This window comes from Abrus precatorius, unplaced genomic scaffold (genome assembly GCF_003935025.1).
Source record: "Abrus precatorius isolate BTA unplaced genomic scaffold, Abrus_2018 Scaffold2, whole genome shotgun sequence".
NCBI lineage: Eukaryota > Viridiplantae > Streptophyta > Magnoliopsida > Fabales > Fabaceae > Abrus > Abrus precatorius.
In genome coordinates this window covers 10,018,264-10,035,518 of record NW_020874362.1, presented here as the reverse complement: position 1 = coordinate 10,035,518, position 17,255 = coordinate 10,018,264, and the positions used below count along the sequence as shown (strand labels likewise).

Genomic DNA, 17,255 nt, shown 5'->3' with positions numbered 1-17,255 from the left:
TCAAACAGTAAGGTATCTGTGAGGTACTTGCCTTTGCTTGAAGATTTCGAGTTGACCGATCAATATAGTTGGGGTTCTATAATTCTAGGTTATTTGTACCGAGAGCTATGCATGGCCACCAATATTGATCGTGTTGCTATTGGAGGACTTGATGCATTGATTGTAATGTGGGCTTGGGATAGATTTCCCCAGATAGCACCAAGCAATCCCCCCATACACATCTGTATCTTCCCTATAGTGTTAGGTAAGTAATGTTACTATTTTTCTACGTATTTTTCACTTTATATGGAGAACATTGTTTGACTGTATAGTTTGGATGGTCTATATTACTTGCAGATGGTTATCCTAGGGTTTAATAAAGGGGAAGAAAGATGGCCAGTACTATAGCTATATTTTTTTATCGTTTAGAACGTGATGAGGTATTATAACATACTTTTATATTAAGTTTACTTATTTAAATTACTTGTATTAAATTACTTGTTATTAATTGTAATTTTATGTCCTAATACAGATTGTATGGGTGCCATATAATATGGAACTCATCAACATGCTTCCACCTATCTGTAGAGACGGTATGGACTTATGGAGGGCGATGGTGCCACTGATATGTTTTCAAGTATGTGAGTGGCATCAATCTGATCGAGAATGCGTCAGTTTGGTATGGTTCAGCACATACCAAAGGCTTCTTACCAGCCTGACCAGCTACATGACCTTACCCTTAAGTAAAAGACTGGAGAAGATTGGTCAAGGAAGTTTAGTGTTATGTTAGAAATTTAGGAGAGTAGACGACTTTGGGTGATAACTATTAAGCCTCAGTATGGTTTACTGAGCTCAAATTCAAAATACATGCGATGGTATGTTAGTCACACTCGTCGTTGAATGACCTAGGATGCAGGTTTATCAACTTTATCAGTATGTATGTTGATATTTGATTTTACTCTGTTCACTATTATTATTTTTTATATACAAAGTTACACTAATGGTTACACTACTTAAGCACTGATGGATAGGATTACTTTACCTTTCATGAATTAAAGGAAGTATGAGACTCTCCTATCACTGAAGAAGGAGTAAGATCGAACATTAGAGCTTGTTTCATCTTCAGATCCTCCTATACAGAGTGGTAATCCCATCGATCCAAACCTACACATGGACCAACCGCGACAACGAAGAGAAAAAGGGGTTTAGGACGTCGACGAAGACAAGTGCAGGCAGTAGAGTGGGCTGTCCTGACTATACTAAAGCGACCTGATGGTGTCTTTCTTATACCATCACAGTTTCCTTTTCAGGCATCTCATTTGCTTATTGACCCCACTTATTTCCATTCATCACAGGGTACCCACCAGCCATCACAACCCCTATCTTCACCATTTACAGGATCAGAAGAATACAGCCCACGACCTGATTTTATGACACCTCCTCACAAGCACCAAACCCTATTGACTCCAGGTGCCCCATACGCCCAAGGTGAATCTATACCATCACCAAATACGACCTATTGAGTCAGGTATTAATCTTAATACTGAGTTTGGTGAGACTGTTGCATTCGGAGAGGTTCGTCGAAACCCCCATCGAGGAGCTCGAGATAGACAAAGGTTGTGCATCTTGACTCTAGAAGATCACAATCATCAGGCACATAGAGGGGAGCAGAAATGACAAAGTTTATATGTAGTATTTTATTTTAGACTGCATATTAGATGTTCATGACTTGTATGGTTTTTCTAGTGTTTACTTAATTCCCTATTGCATTGATATGGCGTTTATAGATTCATCGCATATTACTCATAATTGGGATAAACAACATTAAAACGTTCCAAACGAATACATTAAATATGCATTTAAAAAAAATATTTGTTAACCAACATTGTTTTGTTGAGAACAATGGCGTCGATTATGACCTACTTCGTTACATTTGGAACACCTTTGTCTGGTTTATGACTCAACCCAGTCCATTTCATTCTTAATACGAGTTGACTTTGGTCAATCCTTACCTCTTGCTCTTTCGACATCAGGCACCAACTTCCATTCACTATTTGTAAGGATGTTGCATTCATTTCCAAGAGGGAACCAATGTGGGGAGTACGCATTTATGACATACTGAATTGAATACACTGTGTCAACATATTGCCAAAAATCAATACTCACAGCTATACAAGCCGCTATGACATGTGAACAAGGAATTCGATAAGATTGAAATCTCTCACATTCGCAAAATCTCTTATCCAATATAACTGTCCATTTGTGTCCACCTTTTTATGTTATTGGATCAAATGCTTCTTCAACCTCAGAACTTTTTCTTTGTATGTCATACTGACGAACTTGGTGTGATGAAGCTTTTTGTTGATTTGTTTGAATTTGTAACATGACTTTACGACAAAATATACTTCCATTGTGAAGGTCAGACATAGCCTATTTTCCATGCTTCACAAAATATTCAACCAATTGTCTATACGTGACCTTAACGAGTACAGTTATAGGCAGGTTTCTAGCACCTTTCAATACCTTATTCACTACTTCTGAAAGATTTGTGGTCATGTGTCCATAACGTCGTCCTTCGTCATCATAAGATAATGCCTATTTCTCTTTTGATATGTAGTCAATCTACCTTTGTATATCTTCAGATTCATTACGAAATCTAGTTAACTTTTGCTTAAATATGACATTCGAAGGTGCATAACCTACATATACAACATTCAGAACATTAAAATAATGCACGTAAGAATTCATAAATTATACGAATGCAATATGACGAATGCAATATAAATTATACGCTTTTGGAGGTTGCCACCCAATGTGTGGATTTGACATAGCCCTTTTTATACTTTGATGCCTATCTGATATCAAACAAACTCTCGATCTATCAATAACATGCAAACAAATCAATACCAAAAACTATTTTCATGCTGACAATATTTCTCCTTCAACAATTGCAAAAGCTATTGGAAGGACACAATTGTTTCCATCTTGAGTTGTTACAATAATATGACGATACTTACCATATAAGAACGTCCCATCCACTTGTAATATAGGTTTGCAAAATTTAAAAGCTTCATGACATTGTTTGAATTACAAGAATAACCGTTCAAAGACTCTAAACCTATTATCCACTTGATGACCAACCACATACTATTTTGTTTTAATTTTATAAACGTGGCAAGATAGCGTGTGATTCATCCCAATCACCAAATACTTTAACAGTGACTTTTTGCTTCGTCTTCCAAGCTTTTTTATATGAAATTTTGTATCCAAACTAAGAACAAATTTGCTCTTGTATCAATGAAATATGTACCGATGATTCTTCATTCACCATTCCTATATAAAATAAAATTGGTCTAGTTAATAAGAATGTCATTGTAAAAAATAAAAATGCAATTAATATTTGTCTTACTAAGAATGCATGAACAAATTAAATCAAAATCTAACTTCTGATGATCTTGATAAATTCTCAGATTGACACATGTATGTGAACCACCCCATCTAGTAATTTTTCACTTATTTGTATTCTTCAACAATAAAGCCCTCGCTCTCCATGGACAACCACTGCTATGGTTTAAGCATTTAACATACAAATATGTTGGTTTAGACTTAGCCACAAAATAACTTCAATAAATTCTCATTGCGTAATGTTTTCATGCATTTTTCACATCTTCTTTACTGTCAAATAACAACCCAACGAATAAAAGATCTCCTTCAACCCATGAAGTGACTTCTTCATAATGTTCTTCATTGATTTCTTAATCAAGATATTCTCAATTAATATACTTATATTGTGGAGTAACATTCCAAAAAGGAATTATATCTCTTGTATTTTATTTTGCCAAAATCTTTAGCATTAATATTTAAATAAATAACTAAAAACAACAAATTTTTGAATTTATTCCACATTACCTCCTACATTTTCGGTTACTTTTATATTTAAGTTGGAATGAAACTTGACTTCAATATCAGTAGAAGAAAAACTGTCTAACAAAATTTTTGCTTCATCATCTCTATCAGTGTAACTCTTTGCATCTGAGTCTTCATTATTTTCATCAGCATCATTCCTAACTCCTTTATTGCAATAAATTTATCACTTTTAATTCCAACAATTACATATACTACTTAAAAGATATTACAACGTAATTAATTTTACCTCTACTACCATCACAACTCACAAAAGTCCTAGAATTTTGATGAAAAAGAGATAAATTTAAACTCATAATTTGCAACGACACTGATGAACTTCCACCAACAGCAATATCTACATAGAACTCAATAATATTTCTACTACATTGTTGTTGAAATGCATTTATTATGCAATCAATATTCTCACCATCACATATATCCAAAGCTGTATACTATCTAATATTTTCATCAATCAAAAAATGATAAATTAATCTAGAAATAGCTTGATTATGATTAAAATTAAGTTTCAAATGAATTTTTCTTTCCAATCCTTTAAAACTTATTCCATACTTTATCTGAACCACTTTCTTACTTCCTTCAAAACTTACTCATTCATTTCCTTCGTAGATTCTACCATTCAAATATATAATAATAACAATCTCACTCATCCTGTATTTTTACAATTAAACTTTATTTAATATTTATTTTTTACAAAAATCAACATAAAAAGTCAAACAATACTCATTCATTAATTTAATAATTTATTTAATTAAAAATAAATAATTTCATAATTTAAAATTTAAATAATAAATTTATTAAATTAAACATACGGTTTTCTTCAAACTTGCCATTCTTCGATGAAAATGGGAGGTGCATGGAGTGGGTATATATAATGTTCAAAATTTGCCACATTGTTTGCGAAATTTTTTATAAAAATATGTGTTTTGCAGAATGACCAGAGAAATAACTAATAATTTTTGCCACTAAATTTGCAAATTTAAGGGATGTTGACACGTGGCATGATCTCATTTATTTCGTTAGACCTGTGGCGAAATTTAAAAATATTTTTGCCATCAAATGTGCGAAACTACTCAAGATACGACACGTGTCACTATACTAAATTTCGCAACTCTTATGGCAAAATTTAATTAAAAAAAAATAAAATTATGAAATGTTTCGCCAGCTACTCTGGCGAAATCTTTGTCACATGGCCAAAAAACTCTAGATAGGGAAATAGTTTGAAATTAACCTTAAATTGATAATTTGTTTTTAATTTATAATATTAAAATAAAAAAGCCCTAGTTTAGTTAGGCTTTTACGGATACATATACAATGATAAATCCTTCCCACGAAGACACATATCAAGTTTCATTTACATAAACCATTGAGCATTTCATTTAGTCGTGTAAATGAACTTTAATAATTTCTACCCACTAGAAACATCTATCACACCATATATTTCTATTTTCATTCACTCTAGCCGGTTCAAGAATAGAATATTAAGGTTACCATATGTTTCTATTTCTACCTATTTGTCATTTGAATAGTCTAACTCATTTCATTTCATAGTGTACCCTCAATTAATGGTTAATTAAGATTACCAATGGATGTTACTAACATTGTTCATTTAAAAAGTGTCACTTAAGAAGAATAATATTATCACTAACCATCTTTGTAAATACGTTATCTTTCTTAAATAGATTATTAAATATCCCTTTGTTTTATCTCTTTGTTCCACTATTAATTTCTTATATTTTGATAAGCATGTATTAAAAGGAAACATATGTTAATATTTAAAATAAAATAAAAATATTACAATCATTTTTAACGATTTTAAGAGTCACTGTAAGCTTGTTGAATTCTTAATAAATATAGCTAAATAAATAGACTATTATTGCAACTAATATAATGTTAGTGACAACTAAAACACAAAGTTAGATGTTCAATCATATATCAAGTGGAAAAATAGTGGCGAACAATATGTTAACCTTGAATTATAAACCTTGTAAAGATGGTAAACTCTAAACGATTTCAAAAGTAAAATAATAAAAATAAAATTTGTTCAATTTTGTCAACATTTCATCGTCTTGCCATAGTGCATTGTTAAGATTACCATGCATCAATCAATTTAATTGACACTCTGTTTTGTATTGTTTGTTATGACCCATAGCTCTATTTGGAAAGAGAATCTATTTAAGATTTTTGAAAAATGATTTATCTTCAAATTTTGAAGAAAGATTTTATTTATTTATTTATTATTATAATATTTATTTTGAATTTGAAAATTGGATTTTTTTTATGTTTATGAAAAATGATTGATTTTGTAAAGTTAATATTCTTAAATTTGTTCATAAGATTGATAAAAAGGTCTTTTTTTAATTTTTAAGAAAGATTAATGTGAATATCCAATTTTATCTAGGTCCCTGTCACAAATAAATTTCAAAACAAAAAATTAAATATAATAATTTCTTTTTTTAAGAGGTTAAGAAAATAGATTAAAAAAAACTAATTTAAAATTTAAATTCAAATTTTCAATTTTTAAATGTAAAATTAGATTTAGAAATGATCAAAGTAGTTAGTAGATTTTTAGGAAAATGGGTAAAAAAGAAAAAAAATTAATTACTAGTCATCGAAAAATAAGAGAGCCTTTATTAGGATCTAAGGTTTTAGAAAAAGCCTATAAATAAAAAGCTTAGGTCTTCGGAGAGGGAGATTTTGCAGGTGGACACCTTTTATTTTCTTTACGGAGATACTCTGAGAGCACAAAGAGAAAAAAAGAGAGAATTCAAGAGAGAAAGCTTAGGAAACGAAGAGAAAGAGGAGATTAAAAAAGAGACAAAACTCAGGAAATAAAGAGAAAGAGGAGATTCAAGAGAGAGAGCTCGAGAAACAGAGAGAAAGAGGAGAGAGTTAAAAAGAAATAACTGAGAGTTAAAGCATAATCCTAGAAATCAATTGGAAAGAACATATCTAGAAGGTTGAAAGAAAAGTCGACTCAAAAACTCTGAGTCATTACAAATGAGTCAACAAAAATATAATTCATTTCTCTTCATCATTCGGTAAGAACTACTATTTCCTTTTTCTTTTGTTGTTCCTTTTTTCTTTTACTCATCATATCTTTATGTATTTTTTCTTTTGTCTGTATTAAAATGTTTTTCTTTTACAAATCTTAGTTTATCTAACCTAAAAACTTTTCCTTTTCTTATAAACCTACAAAATTTTTAATTTTCCTTTTAACTCTAAAATTTTTCTTTCTGCAAATCCCAATTTTCTTTTTTAACATGAAATATTTGTTTGTTTTGTAAAAAAAAAATTTATACCCCAAAAATTATTCCTTTTGTAAAATCCTAAAGAATCTAATTTTTCTCCAACAACCCTTTTTTAATGATAAACCCTCTTATTTTATTTTTTTTTGTAAACCTAAAAACCTTAATGTTTTTTTAACCCTAAAAACCCTCAGTCAAACCCTAAAAATAAAATCCAAATCCATGAAAATTAATTTTTTTTTCTAACTCCGAGTATTACCTTTTTTGCAAACCCTAAAAACAAACTATTTTTTTCTAACTCTAAATTATTCTTTTTTGCAAACCTTAAAAACAATATTTGTTTTTCTAACTCAAAATCATTCAATTTTTTTTTTGCAAGGTCTAAAACAAACTATTTTTTTTAACCCTAATATTTTGCAAATTATAAAAATTTAATTTTTTCAAATCTTAAAAATTTTTTCTTTTCATAAATTCTAAAACCCCTAATTCTTTGCATATCCTAACCTAAAAAAAAAAAACTTATTTCCTAAATTGAATAAGAGTTATTTACTCATTATTTTTGTTTGCTCTTGTATTTGTTTATTTGTTCTGTATGTCTCTCGCTTGTTTCTTTTTTTTTTCATGCAAAAATCTCATATTAAAAGGTATATCAACTTTCATTATTAAAAAAAGAGAGTCTTTTGAATCCACGCAACGGCCAAGTAATTTTGATAGAGTGGAAGATCCACCTTCAATGTTGCTTGGATCGTAAGGGTTTATTAAGTAGCCGTGTGCTAACTTGAACCCTGTGCAGGAGTGAATTTACTTAAAAATGATAATAATAAAGAAAAATCAAGTTTTTTACAAAAAAAAAGAAAGAAAGAAAATCTTTGAAACTTATTCAAACATAATTTTTGAAAAAGAACTACGTGGTAGCTTTGATTCTTCCGTTGCATACGGAAGACACGTAGGAGCGGAACCTGACCCGTCAAGTCCAATTTTTTTAAATTCTTTTTCAGGTTCAAAATATTTTTAAAATTATTTTAAATTAAGATTAATTTCTAGCACATTTTCTTTATAAAAATTAAAAAATAAATTTTTATTTTATTTTAAAAATAGGAAATAAAAAAATAAAGTGTTAAGATAAGTTTTTGTTTTACTATAATATTTCTTTAATACAAAAAATGAAAAAAAAGAATAATATTTTTACAAATAACTCATTCCTTCAATTCAAATAATTTTTATTGTGTTTCCTTATTTTAAAAAATGAAATTAGAATCTCTTTAAAAATTTGTAAAAATTAGAAATAAATCTAAAAATAATAATAACAACAAAATTGAAAATAGTAAAAAAAATATTAATTAGTTTCTTTTAGAGTGAAATAAATGTTTTTTAAAGTTAAAGTAAAATTTTGCACAATTAATTAGAAAGTAACCGTTTTAACCAACGGACGTCGTAAAGTGCTAATACCTTCCTTACACGTAAACGACTCCCAAGCCCAAATATGATTTCGAAGATTTTTTTTAATTAAAAGTTTTTCTAAAGTTTTTCCAGAGTTTTCTTTAATAAACTTTGGTGACGACTCCGTGTCATAGCCATCCCGTTGTGACCCCAGTTGCGACAATTAATTATTAAAATTAAAAAGATACAATTTTAAAAATTATTTTTAAATTTGTAAAAAAATATTTTTATTTTAAAATTGGGAAAAGATCTACGATTGGTATAAGAGCTCCCGATCCTGGAAGTGCCTAATGGTAGTAGCCATACGAATGGAGAATCAATTGAAGAATGATGAGTGTCAATTGGAGGGCATGCAAGCCTCCATTCAGGAGGAATTTCAGAGGCAAATGGATAAGATGTTGACGATGATGACAGCAAGATTTGAGACAGCTTTGCGAGTGGTCCGAACGAAAATGGAAGAAGAGAATAATAATCAAGAAGGAGGAAATGATGAGGGCTAAAGAAGGGAGGAACGAATGAGGCAAGTCAAGGTACCCTACTTTGTTGGAGAGGACCCCTATGAGTGAGTATACATAACGAAAAAGTACTTTAAGATAAACAACTTCTCCGAGCTGCTTCATACAGTACAATTTAATTTAAAATTGGAGAAAGAAAATATTTTTTATTTTAAAAAAAATTAGAAGAAGATCTAAATTCATCTACACATGGATCAAGTTAGTTTCACTACTTAATAAATGGTTAAGGTCCACAAAATATTAATAATAAATTAATCACTTAATTATTACTAATTAACCATTTCATGGATTTAAAATATTTTTTTAAAAATAAAAATAGATATACTCTTGTATAGACTACTCGATAAATTTGTGTGATCAAAATAATATAAGTAGATCAATTACTCAACTAATACTAATTGACCATTGCATGAATTTAAAACCATTTTAAAGAAAATGTATATTTTTTAAAAGAATTTTAGATTTTAACTATATTTTATTTTTAAAAAATAGAATTTTTTAAAATTTTATACAGTAAAAAAATCAACACAAAAAATTTGCTATTCAATAGAAATTAATTGTACAGAGAAATTATTATAAATCTAATAACAAAAGTTGGTTAAATAACAAGCGGCTCGGTATTGCTTAAGCAAGGTCTCAGATTCAAGTCTTTGTGTATACAAAAAATCTCTAGTAATAGACTTACCTGTCACATCCAAATTGCATGATCCAAATCAAATCTGAATTAAACCGAATAAAAAAATGAAAAAAAAAAGAAGTTGCAAAGCCAAACAATAATAACAACAACAAAGCAATTATTTTTTATTTATATAATTATTGAATTAGAAAAGACAGAAATTGGACCCATTATAATCAAAGCATGTAAGGCCATTATAATACTAGAAATCATTTGTATCCCAGGAATAAAAAAACAGCGAAAAATTTCATACTCAATTATGGATAGGTAGTGGATTGCTTGTAGTGTCATTGGCTCTAAAGCATAGTCGAGCAAGCAAAGAGACAGAGAAAAAGTAGCATCGAAGAGAGTGGGATGCAATGGTTGGATATGATGAATTCATACCTCTCCTTCCCTATTTCGCTATTCTCTCTTCTTTTTAATTTTTTGGACTAAGGAGATCCTATATGATTAATGTTTGTGATTTTATTTGGTGTTTGTACTTGAGTGAACGTGTGCTCGTGAAGAATTTATACAAATGCAATGCCCTCAACTAAATTTACCAAATAAATTAACAACATAAGCTGAAAGGGAAGAAGAAAAAGTGTTACTTGATAATAAGTTGAGGCCAACAAAAGAAGTTATCATCAAACACATCACTCCAGTCTAGGCCAACAATAGAAGAATATTGACTTAAGATATCACTCCGTTGATGCATAAATTAGATTGTTAACAACCTCACCTCAGATACATCCAAGTCAATTTATTCTTTGAACCATAATGGGCCTGTTGGACTCAAAAACTTTATTAGATCATAATGGGCCTATTCCAGGTGATGATTTGAACTCCTGGGCTCAGACCAAAAACAAACAAAAAACTCGTGGAGCAGAGGTGACATTTATGTGGCTTGAACCGGAGGACATTTTACCTACAAATCACCTTTTCCTAAGCTTTTTTTTTTTTTTTACTTAAAATTACATTAAATAATTTTTCTTATTTCAAATCTCCACCGTTCAATATTATTCTAGTCAATAAAAAAAATCGCTTAAACTCGGCCAAAAAGATCAGTATTACTCATGCTCAGAATTAACCCAATTGTATGTTTGTAAGACAATTCCTGTACAAAATAACACTATACTTGGAATGGCAGCACTCATGGGAAATCATGCTTCCCGTGGTGTCGGGTTAAATGCCTTCAAGATGGTAGCATTTGGATATTATATATATATGAAAAAATTCTCTATAAATTAACAAAATCTGATTATTGGGTTACCACTTGTTCTCTTGACAGATTTGTAATTGACTGATTCTTGGCTGATTATAATATAGACCGAGTCAATCAATGACAAGAGCAGCTCTGTATTCGCTTCTTTTTTCTTTGACTACGTGATAACACTACTCTAACCATCATCATCTTACCACTTATGTTGCATAATTTGTCATCTTGAACCTTTGTTGGATGAATACCAAAGCTTTTTCTGGCATATTAATATCTTTTCCTTGTCACTACCGTTGTCAGTATCTTCTTTATGACATTCCCATCGCATACCCTTGGCAATGGTTGTGATTGCATCCACAAAATAACTTGACTCACGAATGATTGCATACCCACCTGGTCGTAAGATTCGATCCATCTCTAGCAAGACATACTTCATTTCACACCTGCCACATAATATCCATTGTCAGAGCAATCCAAGCATATTTAAACATATACGTTCAGTGTCAACCATATATACAACCATATATAGTGCAAGTTAAATAAGCAGTGTTACTTCAACATCCTGTAAGCAAATCAGTTTGGTAGCGCAGAAAACTGGAAAATTAATAAAGTCGTCTAATAATCCAAGGTATTATGTGAACTAAAGCAATCTTTTCTTATATTTTCTAAAATACATTTAAGTCAATTAATGTCATTACAATTGGATTAAACCACATTCTAGTAGCTTGAAAAGGATGAGATATCTCATTGTATTAACCCAGATTGATATTCTAGTAATTAGAATCACCTAGTGATAGGAGGTCTTACATCTGGTTATTGCATCCTTTTTGGGGGTAATCTAGTTTCTTGGGAAAGCAAGAAGGCAAAGTCTGGTTGCAAGGTCTAGTTCAAATTTTAGAGTTCAAACTTCAGCCACTTGTGAACGGCTTAAACAATTGCTTAAAGAATTGAGATTAGGAGAAGTTAGACAAATGACACTTATCTGCAATAATTAGGCAGCCTCGCATATTTTCTCAAATTCATTTTTTTATAAGAGAACTATACATATTGAGATAAACTATCATTTCATTAGAGAGAAGATCCTATCCAGAGACATCATTACTAGCTTTGTAAATTTTAAGGATCAATTACCAAATGTCTACACCAAGTCTTTAAGAAGTCCTCAGATTAGTTATATATGTGACAAGCTTGGTGTATATAATTTATATGCTCCAGCTTAAGGTGAGTGTTGGAAACATATAATTATAGTAATGCTTGTAAATAAGATAATTAATATCTTAATAATTAAGGTAATTAAGTAACTATATATTTTATATTAATGATTCCTATTATAAATATATGCTCTGCTATGTAGTTTAGACACTAATTCATCCCATGTCTATCATTCTTCTTTCTCAACAGGGGCACAAGAAAAAGTGGATAAAAGAAAGAGAGAAATGGTACTAGGAAAATAACTTCTATTGACATATAAAAGGTTTACAAATCATCACATATAGAGAAGTTGGATAATGGCCTTTTAGCAATAACATATTACATATGTCCCTTCTAAGTGTTATCTATAGCATCTACAAATTAACTAAAGGACTGGCCACAAAGCGTTTCAATATTTGTCCTGCAAGTTGGGAATGATAAGATATCGATTCACCAACTTGATAGTGTTGAAGTACATGACTGTGTTTTCTGATTTAACATATTATTTTATTTCTACAGATTAATTTCCTTGTAATTAAGTTTGTTATTTGACATAATTCTGATGCTAAGATTATAGCCTGTCAATATTAGGATTGGTCTCCCTATACATGTCTAATCTTATACTTAGATATTGAAGAAACAAGACTTGTCTTATATCTTTTCATATTTCAAGTAAAATAATCTATGGTAGTTATTGTGTGCAATTTCTATGTTCAATATTATAATTTAGCTTTTGGTGCTCTATCAAAATGAGTTGACATAGTCACCTGTGGCTTTCTGTAGTGAAGAGTCCATCAAGATGAAGCAGGTCATATGTTCGAGGATATGTGGAAAAAGCTTCACACCTACCATAAAAGAATCAAATCAAAATCAGATCTTACAAGACAGAAGTATGTTCATAAATAAAATCTTTATGATTCATATACAACATTTTTCAAATTACCAGTCATGGAGTGTTCCAATAAGGCCTCGATCAAATACCACAGCAAGTGTATTGGCAGCATAAGATGAGACCACATTCATGACCCATACAGGATCATTAATCAAGGCCGCAGCAAAACCTCCATATACCGTATTCATGTCCATTACATTTCTTATCTTGTCAGTCCCAAGGTCAGGCATCAACTTCTTGTAGTATGCAACCTGCTTTTTCCACTTACTATCATCATGTTTGAAAGTACTAGCACTCCCACGATGAACCATTGAAATCCGTTCTGGTGTAACATGCAACCGCTCAGGCCACTTAGAAATGGATGATAGACCTGATTTCATAAACTTGGGATCTGGAACCACAATACAGGCACGAAGTGGTGTATACCATGCTGAATCTGGTTCAAGGCTGTCATCACATTTAGGTGGATAGGTATCTCTAGCCAACTTATTATAGCAATTGTTATCTGCGGACTTCTGCCATACAGCAATGTCACCCTTTTTATTGTACATTCTAAAACACAATGAAGTCAACAACTTCTTCAACTTCTCATAATCTGACTTTTGTGCTTCAATAGTTGTATTCCATCCACGCCACCTGCGCTCATAGTTAATTGGTGGACCAGACAAGACCCAAAATCCTCCAGGACGAAGAATCCGGTGTATTTCAAGCAGGTAAACTCCACCTATATTAAGATATCCCATCAAAGTGAATGAGAATTTAGTGAACTTCTCAGCTCTAAGCAGAAAACAAATAACAGATCATTGAGGCAGTAAGATTAGTGTGAAATTGACAGCCTGAAATAAGTGAGAAACCTAGTTCAGGGGCAAACTGTTTTTACCATTTAGTAAAATGTCCATGCTTATCTGGCCATGAAAATCGATTCAAATAGTGATTGTTTTACATTGATTGCAAGCAATGTGGTAAAAATTGCTTAGAGATCTAAAACTTCAGGTTCTAATTGAAACTGTATATCAGCCTGATTTGAAACAATCTTAGGTATTTACAACAGATGCAGGAAATCCAAAGTTTAAGCAGCCACAAACTTGAAAAGTTCACAATCACTGCAAAATGTTGCGTAAACAGGAATAACTTCTGTTTAAATACTAAATGTTCAAAATCTATGAAGAAGTACCAAATTCTGTCCATGGGATAAGGCATCTGGAGCAATGAGCCATATCAAAGGAGTTTGATGGGAATGGAAGTCTCTGTGTAGAAATGACACCAAGAATTGCAGGGATACCACGCTCGAGAGCAAATTGAACCTGAGCTTGATGGTTATCCCTTGGTGCCAGAGAAAGTGTTAGAATCCCGCGATCCAGCAAGTCACCACCCCAGCTAGCAACCTAAAATAAAGAATAGTAATGCAGGTTAATGGATGTAACACTTTTTCCTATAACATGATTGAATAATAGGACTGGATCGGAATTAGAGGAATGAAATAGGAATTATACTACTGCTACTTCCCAAATCCCTAGTTTAGTATCAGGGAGTGGCTTAATCCCCTGCTCCCCTCCTCATCTTCCTACAGTAAACTCTCTTAATAGGTGTTCTACTAACAAAACTAAAATGAATTGGTTTTCAGTTTTGGCGTATTAAATAAATTGGTTTTAAAATAAATTTACAACAAAGTTAAGAAAGCACAACTAAAAGAAGCAGCATGTCTAATTAACTAGAAATTTATTGTTTATGAAGGAACTTTGAGAAATGTAAACTGCATGTCTACTCCCTTTTCATAAAATAAATAAATAAAGTGAAAACTCACCCCACAACCGGTATCAATGGCAGTTCGAATTGTTCCATCCTTCATTTCTGGGATCAGATCTTGCATCAAATCAACATATTTACCAACCCCATTGGGGAACATAGTACCCCCACCAGGAAAGAGGAATTTCTCCCCTTCCTTTTTCAACCAATGCTGATTGGACTTCTGCTTGTTAATCCAGTCATATGGAACATTCCTGAAATTAGACATAACAGACAACTTGAAGAAGTGGTGAAATAACAATTGCTGGAAACTTAAAGTAAGCGAACCTCTTATTTTTAACTCATAAGGCATATATAATACCTGTACCAACATTCATCTCGGCTCTTTGGCCATCTAATTGGAGGCTTATACCCATCCGGGGGAGGAACTAAGCATTCTTTCCTCTCAAATTTTGGAGGGCAATGGCGTTCCAACAAAGTAAGCCGATAGGAGCCATACTTCCTCCATCTCTGCAAATTTAAGCACACTTAATCGATAAGGAAAAAAAATTGCTACAAATCCTACAGCATCAAAAAGTGGAAACTAGAAGGAATTTTACCCTAGGGTCTGTGCACGGAGTGTAATCTTGATAGTCAATGCTGCATTCAGGGAAACTGACGTATTTAATTTGCAGAGAACCTATTGATGATTCCCTGGGGGATTCAACAGATTTCTGACTGTAAATTGACACAAATCTGTCCTTCTCAGAACAAAATATTATTCCCATATAGAATGAAAATCCACAAAGCACCACAAATATGATTGCCATAGGGAAAATCCTGCTTTTGTCTGGCTGGGTCACTGGTTTTCCATCTTTATTGTTCATCGTCAGTAAAATAATGAACTATCTGCAGAAATGAAATATACTCCACATCACTAAAATTGAAATACGCAAACTCCTCCCTCAACTCATGTATCTTTTAAAAACAGATAAAACCAACGCTTCAAATAAAAAAAGATTCATGTCTCATTCAAAATAGTCAGTTGTCATTATTTATCAAACATAGATAATCACTAACCAAAAAGGACACTTGTAACACACGAGATTCAAGAGCCACTCTAACCACCCAGAAAGAAATGAAGGTTCTGTTAGTTCTCTGTTTTGCCCCGGTTAATAATAATAATAATTCTAATAATAATCAGAATACTGAAAAGAAGAGAAGATAGAACTGGTTTCCTATCTATTCCAGGAACAGTACAAGTATACCACTAATGAACTACGGGCTCATTCAACACCAGAAAGCCATTTAATCTAAAAATTATCAAAGCACCCTAGTTTAACTACTGAAGTCAAAGAAGAACAATGCATGAACAGCATTAGATTACATCAATAAAAGAAAGCAACAAAAACTAAGTAATCAATAATCCATAAAGAAGAACATCATTCTGGATAGTACACACCAAAACAAAACTTAAAAACACTATCACCGATCACTACAAACAGGCCAGTGGGAGAAGACACAAATTCCCAAGATTGATCCGTATTGTGGAATCAAAAAATGGCAAAGAAAATAAAGAAGAAAGGGCATCACGTAACAGTAACACAAAAATAATCTCTGACAGCTGTGTGAGTGCAACATTTGAAAAAGTGTAAAGACCAAAGAACAGTGCATTTTGCTCAATAAAACAAAAAAGAGAAATTTAAATAATATTTAAACCCCCGTCTCAAGACATGTAAAACGAGAAAAAAGAAGAAAGCTTCGATGATAATAATTAATAAAGAAAACACCCCGAATAAGCACCACTACAGTCACATGAAGAAATCAGATCTGTGACACGAGATAGAAACATAATCAGAGATCAGATAGAAGAAGAGAAAGAGATAAGGAAGATGCTTACTGGTTCTCCGTTGCCTCTGCCTCTTTTGTGTTTGAAAGAATGATGAGAAACGCGAAAAGTAAAGAGAGAGAGAGAGAGAGAGAGAGAGAGAGAGAGAGAGAGAAGAGGAACAAGAACTAGGAAGAAAAAGAGTCCATGCAGCAACTAAGTCAGATAGATACCAAACGCAAAGACTAAACTGGCTCCACTCCACCGCAGTATATATAAAAAGCACATAACCATGTGCTAGCTGTCCCATGTTTGCGTTCAATTCAACCAACCTATTCCTTCTTTTTCTTCTTTTTGCAATTAAGGCGTTTTTATTGTTAAAACAAATGTTGAATACTTCCTAATTTTTTATATTTTACGTTTGGGAGGGTCTGCTAAAAAAGTATATAATTACATAAATTAAATATTCATTTAATTAAAAAATGAAATATTATATTATCATATAAATTTAAAAAATATGTAAAATATAAAACATTAAGATATGTAGTAATGTAGTATCATTATATTGATCATGTGAGGTGACATGACTATTGTATAACCTAACGCGCTGAAAACAAATCAGCGCCACGTTGCCAAAAA

General features: G+C 31.7%; 1 protein-coding gene across 1 annotated transcript; it reads right to left on the bottom strand.

The window, feature by feature from the left end:
- Positions 1–10,814: 10,814 nt before the first annotated feature.
- On the bottom strand, positions 10,815–16,863 carry LOC113858619 (probable methyltransferase PMT20). Its single transcript, XM_027491331.1, has 8 exons — positions 16,689–16,863; positions 15,409–15,697; positions 15,171–15,319; positions 14,868–15,063; positions 14,238–14,448; positions 13,115–13,787; positions 12,939–13,016; positions 10,815–11,423 (listed from the first exon to the last, which is right to left on the bottom strand). The coding sequence occupies exons 2-8, from the start codon at positions 15,673–15,675 to the stop codon at positions 11,201–11,203; spliced, it is 1,797 nt and encodes a 598-aa protein (XP_027347132.1). The 5' UTR covers positions 15,676–15,697; positions 16,689–16,863; the 3' UTR covers positions 10,815–11,200.
- Positions 16,864–17,255: the final 392 nt, after the last annotated feature.

Bases quoted from the DNA above. Each gene is read 5' to 3' on its own strand.
- LOC113858619 (XM_027491331.1), bottom strand. From the start codon at position 15,675: ATGAACAATAAAGATGGAAAACCAGTGACCCAGCCAGACAAAAGCAGG. The intron at 15,064-15,170 runs GTATTATATATG...GTCTAATTTCAG, and splicing joins CGAGATGAATGTTGGTACAG to GAATGTTCCATATGACTGGA. The intron at 13,788-14,237 runs GTACTTCTTCAT...ATCTTAATATAG, and splicing joins TATCCCATGGACAGAATTTG to GTGGAGTTTACCTGCTTGAA.